Here is a 16992-nt window from a genome sequence, read left to right on the forward strand (position 1 = left end):
TTCTGTGAGGCATTTAGAGCCAATTCCACGCCCCCAGGCATATCTAATGAGGCTCAGACTCCTTCACATGAACACGCACACACACAGGTGCATACACAGGGGTGGGGGCACGGGGTGGCCTCCAAGCCAGCAGCTCAGCAATAAGCAAGAGTGAACGCAGCTGTGCTTTCCCTGTGGCTCTGGCAGCAGGTGAGTTCCTGGCACTCACCCTTCACCAGCTCCCTGGCTCACTTGGGAGGTGCAGGTGGGCCCCTGAGGCAGTGAGGGCTGCCTCCCAAGGCAAGGAACCCAGTGTTGTTATCCTGGGGAAGGTGTCCTGGACTCCAGGGCGAGCACGTGTCAGCTTTCCTACCTTGCCCTTGGTTTATGGTCTGGCCTGCGAAGCCCTGCTTGCACTCTCAGAAAAATGAGTGAAGACATGTGTCCGCAGGAAAATCTACCAAGTGGGAGTCCCCTGAGCTGCGGGCAAACCCCACATCAGCCACTCTCCAGCAGTGTGATGTTGGGGAAGTTACCCAAGTTCTCAAAGGCTCATAGTCCCCATATTCCTCATGTTCCCCATCTGTAAAAGGGGAAGTAACACTGTCTACTTCACAGGGTTACCATAAGGAAGGACTGACATTTGATATTGCCAAGCACCAGGTTCAAAACCTGTTTTCTTTCCTGCCTTCTCCCCGATTTTTTCCTTTCTACTTCCCCATTTTCTGTTTCCAGGTTCATGTATCCCTTGGTGGTCATGTAATTACAGTGACACAAAAAGCACCTCTTGACCAACAGGGCCACCCCTACGCCAACAGAGACGGCCAGGGTGTACTTCCTTCCAGTGCCAAACTGCACCGCTGGCAGAATCCAGGGTGGACCACAGGACCAGTCACCAGTCTGGCCTCAGGTGCCACTCACACCCGGGAGAGAGGTCTGGGTAGCCTGCAGCCACACGGACACCTGGCTGTGTCAGGGATGATGGTGAGACACCATCATAGTAGAAACACATGAACCCCAAATACTGCTGAAGAAGGTGGCTCTGAGCTGAGTCTGGCTGGAAGCTGGAACCCAAGGTTGGTGCTATTTACGGCCTTCAGCAGAAACAAAACCACTCCGTCCCAAGAGTGGGACACCCAAGGACATAGGAAACTTGTCTTTGAAGCACGTCTGCCACCAAAAGGCAAGTTTGATGGGTCACAGTCCTCAACTCTGGTTCTGTAGAAATTTTCCTTCCATCTCTCCATCTGTCTGCCCACCAGCCATCCATCAGGCATGTAGTAAGAGTTTTATAGAATATAAGCTGACCGGGATAGAAAACCCTCCGTGCTCATTGAGCACCTTTTGTCCAAGGAGTATCTTTTATGATCACTCAACTGGAGTCTTTTACAGGAATGCTATGAGGTAGTAACAAGACAGGCAACACCCCTCTTTTTATAGATCAAGAAGTGCTCAAGGTAACACAGTGCTCACGTGAGCTGCTCAAACGCAGGCCACTGGTATTCCCCGAAGGACAGAACTGGCCTTCCTCCTGTCGGCGCTGGTATGGCGGGCCCTGGCCTGACCACGACAGCCACGCTTCCTCGGCTGCTTTTCACACCAGCGTGGGTTTCAAGTCATCTTTGAAGTTCACGATGGGCTTGGAACGGGCCCACAGCTTTTCCCAGGAGGCCAGCCCCCCAGGCTCCTCGGGGTCAGTGTCCGATGAGCCACTGTCACTGGAATCAGAGGAACTCTGGAAGCAGATTTCACAGTAGGGCCGGTGACAGCGGCAGAAGAACTCGTCTGAGCTGCTGGACTCAGTGTCAAGGTAGTTGCATGAAGAAAGGGAGGGACAGCCTGCAGATCGTGGGAACTGGTGCTGTGGCTGCTCAGGCAGATCTGGTGAGGCTGGGGCGAGGCATGGGGCAGGGGGACACGGGGCCTGCCCAGCAGCAGAAGGCTGGTGAGGAAAAGCTGCACGGCTCCTCCTGGCGCTCTGGGGCTCTGTCTGGCATCGTTTGCTGTCCTCCAGGGTGCCTGGCTTGCCTTGGGGATCTGGGAGTAGTGAAGGCTTCTTGGGAAAGGGTACCCTGGAGTCAGCTGTTTGTGGGTCCAGGCAGAGGCTGTCTCTGTTCTGCCCATTGAGCCCACTCTGTACCCCCCAAACAGTCCTATTTGCCTGATGCCCCACGTAGGAGGGGACAGAGCCCGGAAAGTGTGAGCGAGTCCGCTGCGCTGCCCGCCTTCTCCTCACCATGTATGGGCTGAAGCCCAGCTCCTTGGAAAGGGGTGTCCTCTGGGGGCTGGGGGCAGCACTGCTCTTCCAGGGCTGCTGGGGACAAGCCGGGGAAGAGGGGCGGGGAGCATCAGGACCCAGGCCCAGGTCTTGTAGGACTTCCTGAAGCTTCTCTCTGATTACTGAGTTGACCCTTGATCGCTGCTTTTGGGGCTCCCCTGAATTCTCTAGCTGCCCTTGTCTCTGGGGAACACAGCCTTCCTCGCCTGGTATGAGACTCCGGTGGGGGGTCGTAGGTACCTGGTCTCTTCTTTCTGCACCCTGGCTTTGCTCAGCCTGAGGCTTCTGGCTGCAGCCCAGATTTAAGTGATCGTCAAAGTCTTTCAAGTCAGACATTTCCTGCCCTGGGGAGGGGCCAGTGCCCTTCCCAGACCCCTCGAGGCTTTGTGCACTCGAGGAGGGCACTGAGGTACTCTGTGAGTCCTGGGCAGCGGCACTGGGGTCATTCTGAGAGTCAGAGAGGAATTCTGAATGCCTTTCAGCTGCCAGGCTGTGCCCAGGGGCTGCGGCCTGGCCGCCTTTGCTGTGGGAAGAGACAGGCAGGACAGCCCACTCTGGGGGGTCACAGGCGCACTCAGCTGACATCAGCCTCACTAGCTTCTCTTTGGCGTTGTTTACTTGTTCCTGCAGGCTTTCAATCACAGCATTTTTCTGTAAGATAAAAGCAAAACCATCAACAAAACCTGCCACCGAGGGTTTTTACAGTGCCCCACGGTGGAGAAAGTGTGGCGCCAGAAGACATGGGTTGAGGTCCCGGTTCCTGTGTGTATCAGCTGCTGATCTTAGGCTCTGAGGAGGTACCTCCACCAGGGGACATAGGTTGATGACACAAAGTGCTTGGTACAATCACTGACATTTGGAGCTCAACAAAGGTGAATGCGTGATTTATTGTTGTACGACCTTCCCCCCACCTCCCGGCACACTGTGGCAGGTCTGCGAGACACCATGTGGGCGGCGGCTCAGCATAGCAGCTGGCTGGCTGCTGCACACCCTCTCAAGTCTCCTCAGAACGGAGAGGGTCAGGTCGCTCTGCAGGACACCGGTCTCAATAATATTTGGGATGGCCCAACTTTTGCAAGAGAGATGAATCTGAAGCACATCTCAAGGGGACCGTCGAAGGGGAAATAAGTATTTTGCCTCTAGCTCAACAGACTAGAAAATGGAAAAACAGAGAGAAAGGTGGTAATTCCTGGGCCAAACAGGTAAGACTGGAGCCAGGAGGGGCCAATGAGAATCTCGGGTTGGTGTTATCACCTCCCCTGGCTGGACTTCAGGGGTGGGGGTGTGTGTGTGAAAGCTACCATGTGGCACTATCAGTTATTATCTCCTGACAAGTGCAGGCACTGGAATTATTGGAGAAGTTTTGTGTTTTTTTTTAATTTTTTTTTTTTTTAAACAAGATTGTTGGGCCTTAGTCTCTGATAGCTTGGTTTAGTAGATGTAGAATGGAGACCAGAGGATGAATGAGGGTGGGCAGTTCTGCCACTGAGCTGTCTTATCGGCTGCACAACTGTTCGTTTTTAAACAGGCTGTGCCCAGGAGGGTTGGCCGGTACGAGCTGCAGAGGTGTGCCCATTCTAACTTTGACATCATGGGCATGAAGTAGGAGGAAGAGTACCGGTGGTGGGCAAGTCCAGAGCATCCTCCAGGGGTACAGCAGCAGATTCTGTAACTCTGACCTTGTGTCCACCTTCTGAAAATCCTGCTGCTCAAAGGCAGTAGAGCACAGACGAAATCATCATGGGAACCTGCTGGGCTTGGGGCAGACAACCAGGGTCGAGGGTTTGGGGAAGGTCATAACAGGCACTGTGATCTAGGAACTGCTGTCGGGATATCCCGATGCTGCCTCTTTGTTGCCATCCTCTTTAGAAGCTGAGGATGGGCATTTGGACATCCATTTCTTCTGCCCTACGCGTGAAAGGATGTTTCCCTTCTTTAGGATCCCTGATACTAGTTGCCTATGGACCAAACCCGTGGTGTCTTCTCAAGTTGATATGGGAGAGTTGCCCCGAAAGGACCCTTTCGGAAAGCGGTACCTTAAATAAACTAGTCTTCTGGCAGCAAGGCCAAGGTACATCTCGGGCTCCTATTTATAACAGGAAGGTGAGTTCTCTGATCATTGGCACTCCAGCTACATCCTGGTGTAGTCTACTTCTTTCATCATCGGGAGAGTCCCAGGCCAGTGAGTAACTGCTGAACAAGCAGAAGGGACTTGCAGAGGAGCCCCTGCTCCCGTTCTCCCTTTTCTTCACCCGCAGTGGAAGGTCTGGGTGTCGGTGGGGAAGTGTCGATGACTCAAGGACTCACCAGGAGCAGAGTGGGTGATAAGTGGGAACCATTCATTTAGGCTCTTCATGGTGCCTGGCTGGTGCCTGGTATCTGTCTGAGGATCTCATGACTGTGCTGCTTGCTCAGGAGGGACCCTCACCCTCCTCCTCCTCAGCAGCCCCTCCTCGGGAAGCCCACCCTCTGCATTGTCAGGCTGGATTCAAGAGGCCAGAAGTTTCTGCCTCAGAATTAGAAGGAAGCCACCACTGATGAGAACTACCTCAGCAAGCAGAGTCTGAGCGCTGTCTTTTGGTGCCTAATCCACAAATTTCCTTGAGTGTAGGAAAATAGGATAAACATTCTGTTGGGAAGAATACTCTTCTCCCAGCAGAACAAACATCTGAAGTTGGCTGGTGATGGATTTAGAAATGTCAGCCTAAATAGTAAATTTCTCTTCTTTCAGAGAAAGAAGTGAGGTTCTGTTTTCACTATGGCTGAACACTAATTAGAGGCGTGGTGTGAGCCACTGCCATTGTGAGACCAAAATCTGACCTACCATGGCAGCTGCATTTAAATGAGCTAATTAACTATTACTTTTGGCACATCTGGGAAAGCAAATGTGCGCAGGTCATAGGATAAATTGAATCACCCTCTTGCTCCTCTGGTTCAAGGAAGAAAAGTCATAGGTGGGTTTGCTCTGCTGCAGAGTGTAGAAGGGAGGTTCTTCCACCTCTGGGAAGGTTCTATCTGCTGGCCTTCACACAGCCTAGGAAGTCAGTGATGGGTGCTGCCCCAACTAGCCTCTGGGGGACCTCTAGCCATTGGGGCAAAGGAGGCAAGAATGAGAAGATGGCCTGCCCAGATCGTGGAAAAGAAGGGGAGGACACCATGGTGGGAAGGGGACTGCATAGGAGGGAGCTGCAACCAAGGAGCTGGAGTCTGGAGGCCGGAGAGATACTCTGTCCACCAGGCAGTGCCGGAGCTGGGGGCTTAGAACTGCAACCTCTGAGGCCTGCTGCGGCGCTCTAGGATGGCTGCTGGTTCTCAGGCCTCTTCTGGGAAAGATACTCCAGGTGTAGGGTGCTGGGGGGAGGCCAGCTTTTTACTGCACATGCATCTGCTTCTTATTAGAGCCCTTCCTCTGCAAACTCAAGGCATCTTTTTGGATAGAGCAGATTCAGTCACTGCGTGGGAAACAGAGTAGCATGGCAGAAGTACAGAAAGCACGTCACGAATTACCATAAGGCTAAAGAGTCAGGCCACTTGGCTGTTCCAACATTAGCTGATTGTGAATGAAAATCATCCTGGCTGTTCTTGCCAATTTTCTGGCCTTCTGTTGAGCTGGGGAAAAAAGCTCCTTTGAAGACTTCCCAGAGTATCAAAGGCAAGCTACTCCCTTGCCAGGTGGGAAGAAATCTGGCTTTGAAATAAGGTCCTGAATGCTTCATAATAGTAAATAGTAAAGTAATGGAGAAGTAGTACTCTGGTGGATGAAAAAGGTCCAGAACTGAGGTTGTGGTGTGGGAGACTAGAGCGTGAACAGTGGGTATCTGGGGAGGTTAATCCCTCCACTAGTTGTATTTCTTAGGTCCCCATCACACTATCCTCTCACACAGGGACTGCTGACACCCAGGTGTCAGTCCAATTACAGAAAAACATAGTTTCCCAAACAGCACCTACTCAGGTATGTTCTGTACTGAAAAGAACATGGAATATAATTTAGTTAGTGTGAAAATACTGACTAATTCTTCTGGGCCCTATGCCTCCTTTCTGAGGAAGTGCAGCCTTAAGCTTTTCCATGTGCTTTCTTCAAGCCCACACCACATTGCCCAATTCTGGGAGACGTGCCAACTCTGGCTCAAGTACAGAAGAAGGTTGGGGGCTGCCTTGTTCCTCCCTTGGTGCTACTATGATATTTAGAGGCTCTTTTCAGCACTCCTCCCCATCTTTAGACACTTCTTGACTCTGGGTTGGTGTGATGATTGAGATCCTGGAAAAGACAGTAAGGGGCCCCATATGATCTTATAAATGAGGGCACTACTCTATGTAAAAAAGGAATGTATCATACAGAAGAAGTTAGCATCTACTGCAAGTTAGGGCCTTCACAGTGCTGTTCCCCTGCTTGGAATGCTTTGCCTTGCACTCTTTGCCAGGCCAGTTTGTACTTACCCTTCAGCTCTCAGCTCAGAGAGTCTTTTCTGCCTGCTGTAAATTAGGTTCCCATTAGTCTGTCTTACCACCTTGATTTTTTCCTTCATAATTCTCTTGATCGATAACTGTTTCCGCCATTAGACTGAGCTTCATGAGGGTAGGGACTATATTTGTTTTATTCATTAGCACTTAGCACAATGCCTGGCACACATCTGTTCAATGAATGAAGGAAGTGAGTGAGGGTCAGCAATGGCAGAATCACTGGGGAAATGTTGAGGTGTTGCCTGCTACTAAGGGAGTGGGAATGGCTAGGAAGCAGAGGAATGGGAGAAGAAAATGTTAGCAATGTGGCATCTAGGGCCCACCAGTACATGATTGAAGTTCTTCTTTACAGAGAACCCACCAGGCAGGGGTCTAGCTTACTTCTGTGAGGAGCCTTTCCATGGTGTTTTTCTCTCCTCTAGCGTGGCAATTCTGTTCCTCACCATACTGGGTATGGCAGCTTTTGCTGGGAGTGCTGAAATATTTGGCCATGCATCTGATTGTTTGGTTTTCCTCTTCAAATGCCTTCCATTGCTTCAGCTGTTAGATAAAAGAACACATGTTATTTATTTAATTACACACCCAGAAACACATTCTCTCATTCTTTCGAGAAAACACCAAGGAATGATAGTGATACACAAATGTGCAAACTATTCTCTCCTCAAAATGTACCTTACTGTAGAAAGCTCATAGGTAGTAGTGACAGAAGATATAGAGAATGTTCAGGTTATATAGTTTTAAAGATGCCGAAGGAAAAGAAAAATGACGGGTAGATGCAATAAAACAATCTTAGCTTGACCCACCCATTGCTGAACTGGTCAAAGAAAACCAGAGCTGAGGAATACTTCTAGGGACACATTCAAACATCAGCATTTAGGAGCTATACCAGGGTTAAACAATCTAAACACTGTATGTTTCATATGAAACTGTTTCTGGTTATATGTAGCTGTTCTTAATTATCCTCATTTGTTGAGGAATGGTGTGCTCACTGCGATTGAAAACCCAGTTCCTTGCTGGAGGACTTCTAACCCAACTCAACAGTCAAGGCTCAGATAGAAAAACCACAACTGGTAATAAAAAAATCAATAAAAATGGTAGAACATTAGGTCTGCGATCTGACCATCTTTTTCCCTTAACAAATGAGGAAAGCCTCAGAAGGAATAGGACTGGTCTAGGCCCACGCAGCTGGTTGGCAGCTGTACTGAGGCACCGTGCCACACCGCATGACCTCACCACAGCTGATGACGAGACAGACTGTTAACGGTGGAGGTCCTGGGGAAAGTTTTTCAGGAGAAACCCGTTATGAGAAACCATCTGTGGGAGCTGGTTTGGGATAACAGGATGGAACTGAGCATAGAGCACTCACAAATGGGGGCCTGCTCCTGCATCGCTGTCTACCTGGCGAATGCGTGATGTGCATGCCAGGGGAGGCCAGAGCTCTAGAGGCTTCTCTTTTCCTCCTCAGAATCCTCATAACTAAATTACTGAGAGTCCCAGTGACGTACACTGGGCGTTCTGGCTCCTTAGCTCCAGACACGATGCTGAGGGGTCTGTGAGGAGCCAGCCCCACAGGTATCCTAGGGCTTTTTGGCTCATTCATTGAACATGTACTCACTCAAACGTGGTCCTTGTCACCTAAGATTCTAAGTCTCTCCATCAATTTCAATACCACGTTCTCACCCACGTCCTCTTGGGTTCTCTGTTGACTTAGTACGACAGCAAGAGAACCCTCATGCTATCGGGAGCCTGTGTGACCCCTGCTGGGTCAGGCCGAGAACCTCCCCCTCAGAGGCCCTTCTCGAAGGCCCCGTCCCTAGGGTGCCATCAGCTTACCACCCTGCTGAGGAGTTAGTTACTAGAGCCTGGCACCGCAGCAGCATGCTATGGTCTGGAGTGCATGGAGCAGACCGCCAGTGCTGTTCTCCTGGCGCTGTCCCTAGCAGTGTCACAGGATCTCTGCTCCTTCTCAGGGTCTCCTCATTTGCTCAGCAGCACAGCTTTTCCTCTCCTCTTCCCCAGAGAGGGCGCAGCCTGAGCCCTCTCTGCAGGGCTGCTGGAGGAACTGCCCCACATTTGTGTAAGGGCTTCCGGTCTGTCTCACCCTAAGCTGGCCAGGTGAAGCCAGGGTGCCCCTTGAGTAAAGCCTACTCCGCTTTAATTCCCCATTTGTTAAGATCCTGGTCCTTAAGACTTGACCCTTCAGGGTTTCAGAATATGGCAATAAATGACCCTCAGGTCACAATTTCAGGACCTCTCCATGACCCTTCTTACAGAAGGACGGGCATATTCTCATTTTCTTCTGGGTTATGTGGGTGTGATAGGGTAAATAATGCCCTCCGCCCCCCAATAAAATGTTCCCCTCTTAATTCCTGGAACTTGTGAATATGTTACCTTACACGGCAAAAGGGATTTTACTTAAGGATTTAGAAATGGGGAGATTATTCTAGATTATCCAAGTGGGCCCAGTGTAATTATGAGTCTTTATAAGAGGGAGGCAGGAGGGTCAGAGTCAGAAAAGGAGATGTGATGATGGAAACAGAGATCAGAAAAAGAGAGATTTGAAGATGCTACACGGCTGGCTCTGAAGATAGAGGGAGAAGCCATGAGTCAAAGAATGTGGGTGGCCTCTAGAAGCTGAGAAAGGTGTGGAAATTGATTCTTCCCTAGAGCCTCCAGAAAGAACACAGACTTACTGACACCTTGATTTTAGTCAAATAAGACCCATTTCAGATTTCTGAACTCCAGAACTATAAGATAATACACTGGTGTTGTTTTAAGCCATGAAATGTGAGGTAATTTGTTACAGCAGCAACAGGAAACTAATACAGTGGGATTAAATCTCAAGTCTTTAACAGGATACACTAGGGCATTGAGAAATCCATTCCACATGCCTTTCTTATCTCTTGTCACTCTCCCCTCATTTCAATGTGTGCTTCAAAAAGGGCAAAGACTTGTGGTGCTCCAAACGTACCTTGTTTTCTTTCACACCTCTGCCTCTGGTCATGGTGTTCCCCCATGTGGAATGCCATTCGCTGCCCTTCCCCGACCTGCTCAGTGAACTCTTACTCCTCCTTTAAGAGTGGGCCCAAACACACCATTGTCTGAAAAAGGTGTCACCGAGTTCCCAGACAGGCTGGGACACCCTTTCCTCAGCATCGTGTAACATGACTTCCTCAAACACTTAACACGCGTATTATAATTCCTTTCATGTCTGCCCCAAACTAGACCTAGAGATGGGGCCGTGTGTTGAACTGCATGTTCCTAGCACTTAATAAGTGGATGGATGAATACACGAAAAAACGAAGGAACTTTAAAAAGCTCACCTATCTAGTAGGGGCACTGAGACATATACAGATAACTCCAATGCAGAGTTGAAAATCCTAAGTACTTAACTGGAGAAGCAGATGAAACACTTTGGGGGTTTCGAGGAGAAAATAATGTCCTACCTCAGGACCCACCTGCCTCTCAGACGTGGAGGGAGGGAAGCGGGAGGTGTGTATGGGGATGGCTCACATTCAGGTCACAAAAGCATAAGATGACTTCAGTGTTTGGCGTAAGCACTCAGGCATTTCCGGAGGGCCTCTATATAGAATGCTACTTGGTCCACTTGCTTCTTCGTCTATTTCACTCAGCTTTCTAGCGCCACCTAGCTGCCCTTGCGGTATCTGCGCCTTTGTTTTCATAAACCCCTCCCACTACAATCCAGTCTGAAGACTCAGCAGCAAGAAGGAAGCCTCACCACCGTCTGCTCCTCGTGTACCCATGATACTCAAATACTTTCCCAAATTTGCTCAGCTGTCCGATTCTCCTGGGAATATGCAGTGCAGATCTCACAGGGAGAATCTTCTACCAAAGTCCACTAGGCCAGAGGGGAAAATCAATTCAAGGGTACAGAAAAAACCAGACAAACCTTAGTTACTTTATATGTTGGGAAAAAAGAAAATTACTTCCTAAACCTAAAATACAATGAACTATAAAATATATATTTTTAAGTTTTAAGTCGTGGTCAGCTCAAGAGGAGAAAAAGTATGAGAGAGAAAACAGAAGAGGAAAGAAAGTAAGAAAAAGAAAGCTCGACAGCTAGCTAAGAGGAAAAATGGGAGTCGGAGAAGGAAAGAGAAAGGCCAGCACTGTCCATCCATCCAGTTCCTGTATCCCATAATAATTCCGCTTCCACTCTCACTTCAACAAATCAGGTGCTTGTTGCTTAGTTCAAACCTGGAAGTTTTGAAATTCATCCTGCCTTTTTATGTCTGTGTACAGATGGGAGTGCACCTAGATATCACTACTGTCCTAGGTGCTGAGGATTCAAACACCAAGGAGAGTGGAAGTGTTGTGTCTGAGGCTTAGGATGCAAGAGGGGCAGAGGCAGGTGTTGAGAGAGGAGATAGAAGTAGGGCCATCTCATGGAGGTTGTGGATTCACTCAATTTTCACATGGAGATCTAGCTTTAGATCTTCTTTTAGTTCCTTGGTGATTACTTCTGCCCCCAATTATTTTGTTATCTTTCAGAGACTCCTATTAGCTCTAAATTGTATCCCTAGATCAGTTCTCTGTATTTTTTAAATGATTTTAAAATTTTTCCATTACAGTTGACATACAATATTATATTAGTTTTAGGTGTACAATATAGTGATTAGACATCTATATAACTTACAAGGTGATCACCCTGATAAATCTCGTACCCATCTAACACCCTACATAGTTATTACAATATTATTGACTATATTCCCAATGCTGTACTTTACATCCCCATGACTATTTTGTAACTACCAATTTATACTATTTAATCCCTTCACATTTAAAAAAAAATTTTTTTTTAAAGATTTTATTGGGGAAGGGGAACAGGACTTTATTGGGGAACAGTGTGTACTTCCAGGACTTTTTTTTCCAAGTCAAGTTGTTGTCCTTTCAATCTTAGTTGTGGAGGTTGCCGTTCAGCTTCAAGTTGTTGTCCTTTCAGTCTTAGTTTGTGGAGGTCGCAGCTCAGCTCCAGGTCCAGTTGCCATTGCTAGTTGCAGGGGGCACAGCCCACCATCCCTTGTGGGAGTCGAACCGGCAACCTTGTGGTTGAGACCAACTGAGCCATCCGGGAGCTCAGCGGCAGCTCAGCGGCTGCTCAGCGGCAGCTCAGCGGCAGCTCAGCTCAATGTGCCGTGTTCAGTCTTAGTTGCAGGAGGCGGAGCCCACCATCCCTTGCGGGACTCGAGGAATTGAACTGCCAACCTTGTAGTTGAGAGCCCACTGGCCCATGTGGGAATCGAACCGGCAGCCTTTGGAGTTAGGAGCATGGAGCTCTAACCGCCTGAGCCACCTGGCCGGCCCAATCCCTTCACATTTTTCATTCACCACCCCCCAAAACCCCTCCTCTCTGGCAACCACCAGTTTGCTCTCCATATCTATGAGTTTGTTTCTATTTTGTTTGTTCGTTTATCTTGTTCTTTAGATTCCACATATAAGTGAAATCATATGGCATTTGCCTTTCTCTGCATGACTTAGTCCACTCAGCACAATACCCTCTAGGTCCATCCATATTGTTGCAGATGGCAAGATTTCATTCTTTTTTATGGCTGAGTAATACCCCACTCTATATGTGTACCACTTACTCTTCATCCGTTCATCCATTGATGGACACCCAGATTGCCTCTATGTCTTGGCTATTGTAAATAACATTGTAATGAACATATGGATACCCATGTTCCTTTGAAGTGGTGTTTTGTGTTTCTTTAGATAAATACTCAGAAGTGGGATTACTGGGTCCTTCTTTGTCCCTTGTTAAAGCCTTTGTTTTAAAATCTATTTTGTCTGGTATAAGTATTATTAATCCAACTTTTTTCTGTTTTTCATTTCCATTTTCATGAAACATCTTTTTCCATCCCTTTACTTTCAGTCGGTGTGTCTTTCAATGTGAAGTAATTCTCTTGTAGGCAGCATATGTAAGGGTCTTATTTTCTTATCCATTCAGCCCTCCTATGTCTTTTGATTGGAGCATTTAGTCCATTTACATGTAAAGTAATTGTTGACAGATATGTAGTTATTGCCATTTTATTATTCATACTTTTTCTTTTTTCTTTTTAAAGAAGTTCCTCTAATATTCCTTGTAATACTGGTTTGGTGGTGATGAACTCCTTTAGCTTTTCCTTGTCTGGGAAGCTCTTTATCTGTCCTTCAATTTTAAATGATAGCTTTGCCGGGTAGAGTAATCTTGGTTGTAGGTCCTTGCTTTTCATCACTTCGAATATTTCATGCCAATCTCTTGTGGCCTGCATAGTTTCTGTTGAGAAATCAGCTTATAGTCTTATGGGAGTTCACTTGTAGATAACTAACTGCTTTTCTTTTGCTGTTTTTAAGAATCTTTCCTTCTCTTTAACCTTTGGCATTTTAATTACGATGTGTCTTGGTGTTGGCCTCTTTAAGTTCATATTGTTTGGGACTCTGCACTTCCAGGGCTTGTATGTCTATTTCCTTCGCTAGGTTAGGGAAGTTTTGCATCATTATTTCTTGAGTAATTTCTAGCTCTCTCTCTCTCTTCTCTTGCTCTCTCTCTCTTCTCTTTTTGGTACCCCTATGATGCGAATGTATGATGCGAATGTTGGTATGCTTGATGTCCCAGAAGCCCTTTAAACTATGCTCTTTTTTTGGATTCTTTTCTTTTTTTCTGTTTTGATTATGTGTTTTCTGCTACCTTATCTTCTAAATTGCTCCTTCAATCTTCTGCTTCATCTAAGCTACTGTTGATTCTCTTTAAGGTATTCTTCATTTCAGTTATTGTATTCTTCATTTCTGAATGGTTCTTTTTTTTTTAATTGGGGAATACTGGGGAACAGTGTTTCTCCAGGGCCCATTAACTCCAAGTCGTTGTCCTTCAATCTAGTTGTGGAAGGCATAGCTCAGCTCCAAATCCAGTTTCTGTTTTCAATCTTTAGTTACAGGGGGCACAGCTCACCACCCCATGTGGGAATTGAACTGGCAACCTTGTTGTTGAGAGGTCGTGCTCTAACCAACTGAACCATCCAGCCACCCCTCCAGAAGCTCAGCAGCAGCTCGTTGTCTTCAATCTAGTTGTGGAGGACGGAGCTCAGTGGCCCATGTGGGAATTGAACCAGCAACCCTGTTGTTCAGAGCTTGCGCTCTAACCAACTGAGCCATCTGGCTGCTCAAGACTGGTTCTTTTTAACGTTTTCTATCTCCATTTTTGTTTCCTATCTCTTTGTTGAAGTTCTCACTGAGATCATTTAGCATGCTTATAACAAGGGTTTGAACTCTGCATTTGGTTTGCAGAGTTCAAACCTTTGTTATAAGCATGCTAAATGATCTCAGTGGTCATTGTCTCCAAATTGTTTAGTTCTTTTTCTGGGGCCTTATTCTGTTTTTTCATTTGGGACATGTTTCTTTGTCTCCCCATTTTGTGTGCCTTCCTGTGTTTCTGTGTATTAGGTAGGGCTGCTGTGTTTCCTAGTCTTAGTAGAGTGGTCTTATATAGTAAGTGTCCTGTGGGGCCTAGTGGCCCCTGCTCACCTGAGCCAGCTCTTCCATGTGTGTCCCTTGTGTGGGTTGTGTGTGTCCTCCTGTTGTAGTTGAGCCTAGGTTGCTGTTTGCACATCAGTTGGAGGGACTGACTCTTGGGCTGATTGTTTGTAAGGACTGGCTGTGATTACAGTGGAGGAAGTGTTGTGCAAGGGCTGACCCTACAAAGCAAGATTTGCTTTATCAGGGCTCTGTTGCCTGCCCAGTCTACCCTTTGGGTATGTCATCCAAGGCAGCTGGCTGGTATTCTGGCTCAGTCTGAAGCCTGCCACTGGGTGTGCCAGCCCTGGGGCCTCCTGGGAAGGGCCCAGCTCCAGACCAAGTTCAGCAATAGCTTGTGTCCTGCCTGGGGCCACCTGGAATGAGCCATAAAGTAACCTGCAGATGGCCACCACCCACGCTGGGTTTGGAGGTGACTAGAATAAGCTAAGCTGAGTCTGGCTCCCACTAGTGAAAGGTTTGGGTATGCTTAGCAAGAGGTATGGGGCATGCCAAGGCCAGATTCTGCTTGTTTGAGGTTTGTGAACCTTAGAGAAATTTTAGGGAAGTCTATCTTGGCATGAGCCAAGATAGACCATTTGTACCGGAAAGACACTGAAAGTGGCTTGGGTGGGCCCACAAGTTGGGTGGGGCAGGAGCTCAAGTAATCACCAGGGCAGGACAAATGATGTCAGCCAGGTTGATGGAGACTCAGATATTGTGCCCACCTAAATCTGCATGCTGGGAGGAGGGGGTGCTCAACAAAGGAACAATGCCTTCAGTCACCACTTCTGTCTGGAAGAAAGCTGCCCCTTTAGCCCTTGCCTTGAAGCCAGACAACTCAGTTCCTCCCCATATACACCTGGAGCCTTTCCAGCTACTGCCCCAGTGCTGGAGCTCAGAACGAGTGAGTCTGTCAGCAAGTAAATCAGTGCATGGGCCCTTTAAGAGTAATTCCTGGGACTCCAGCAGCCCTCTCTCTCACTCAGCTACAGTCTATGCTGGTTTTCACAGCTAGAAGTTGTGGGGACTTCTCTTCCTGACACTGGAACACTTGGCTAGGGAGCCTGATGTGAGGCTAAGACCCCTCACTCTTCAGGATGGACCTCCACAGCTGAGATATCCCTCCTGATTTATAACTGCCACTTGCGAGTGTGGGACCAGCCTGTCTGGCATCTACACCCCTCCTACCAGTCTTGATATGGCTTCTTCTGTATATCCTTAGTTGTAGGACTTCTGTTCAGCTGGACTACAGGCAATTCTGAATGATGGTTGTTCTGTAGTTTAGTTGTAATTTTGATGTGGTTGTGATAGGAGGCAAGCACAATGTTTACTTATTCTGCCATCTTGACTGGAAATTTCGTATTTTCTTATTTAGTCTCTCACTTTTTAATCTGTCTCCTTGTGTTCTGTTTCCTTAAATAAATTAACTAATTCAATATTTTGCCATGTCTAATTGCTTATTCAATGCTTTTACTGGGGTTTTAAATTTAACACAATATTTTCATCCTTATTTAATATTTCATGATCTAAGATTATGTTCTCAAGATGGTTTGCTTTAGTTGAAGAGAGGCAATATCCTTTGAATCCTATTGACAAGACAAATCCGACGTCTTCTAAAGACTCTTTATTTTACTTCAGAGGAAGGCAACTTCTCCAGATCTTCAGAAATTTGTGGTGCTCTTCTTATGAACTGCATAATCTCTTTATAGCTCCTTTCCCCATGAATTTATACTTTTACATGGGAAGAGGTACAGTTTCTTGGTATAGTAAATACATTCTCTTGGCTTTTCCTTTATCATCACAAGATGGCTGCCATAGCTCCAGGCATCACAAACATTCAAGGTAGAAAGATGGTAGAAGTGATGCCAGCCACGCTCATAGCTCTTTCAAGAAAGCAAAAGCTTTCCCAGAAATCTGCCAAAAATCTTTAGCGTTCAAAACTGTGTCACATGGGCACCCCTAGCTATGAGAGAGGCTGGGAAAGCAAGTGGTTTAGCTCTTTCAGCTTATATAGTGGAGGTGAGCAAGGAAGAAAGAGTTTTGCAATGGGTGGATGGGTTACCAATCAACAATGTTGCTGTAGGGCCTAAAGGGTGGGCTTCCCAAAAGGCCCCTCCACACTCCGCATTCCCCATCTCCCAAAGAGGAACAGCCCTTGCTTTTCATAGTCTTTTTCTGTTACATTCCAGACAAATAAGACTCAGCTCTCAATGGCTTCCTTCAATCCACTTCTTACAATATTAAGATTCAGGTTGCACATATCTGTTAACATACTAAAAAACACTGAATTGTACATTTTAAATGGGTAAATTGTGTGGTATGTAAATTATATTTCAATAAAACTGTTAAAATTTTTAAAAAGATTCAGCAAAAATTCCTCTCATTTCTCACATAGAGGCAATACCCACCCTTGGTTTTTAGTGTTGCTATTACAGATTTTTCCATATTTCTTGATTCTTTTGATTACTTTAATGAGAATTTATGAAAGGGAAAAAGAGTAATGTGCCTGTGCCACATCATCATACCCCAAAGTACACTCTTCACTTTTATAAATACACTGTAACCCTTTATCAGCCAATGCTTTATTAGTTAGTGTCCTCATGGAGAAGTCGCTCACAGTCAATTAGAAGCTTCAGTGAGAACCAGCATGGATTCTTGAGGAGGTAGTGGGATGAGGGAAACTTGGGGTTAGCAAAAGAGGACTAGAAGGGAAACAGGAAAACTGCCTAATGCCAAGTTCATTAACTCAGATGTGTGTGGCTCAG

General features: G+C 47.0%; 1 protein-coding gene across 1 annotated transcript in view; it reads right to left on the bottom strand.

Moving 5' to 3' along the window:
- Window positions 1-1573: 1573 nt before the first annotated feature.
- Window positions 1574-16992, bottom strand: part of GPR156 (G protein-coupled receptor 156) — a gene marked incomplete at both ends in the record, with an annotated part of 57270 nt that continues 41851 nt past the window's right edge. The window contains 3 exon segments of the mRNA XM_081063174.1: window positions 1574-2908; window positions 7042-7092; window positions 7094-7258. Coding sequence (XP_080919300.1) covers window positions 1574-2908; window positions 7042-7092; window positions 7094-7258 — 1551 coding nt within the window.

This window comes from Rhinolophus hipposideros (assembly GCF_964194185.1).
Source record: "Rhinolophus hipposideros genome assembly, chromosome: 2".
Classification (NCBI taxonomy): domain Eukaryota; kingdom Metazoa; phylum Chordata; class Mammalia; order Chiroptera; family Rhinolophidae; genus Rhinolophus; species Rhinolophus hipposideros.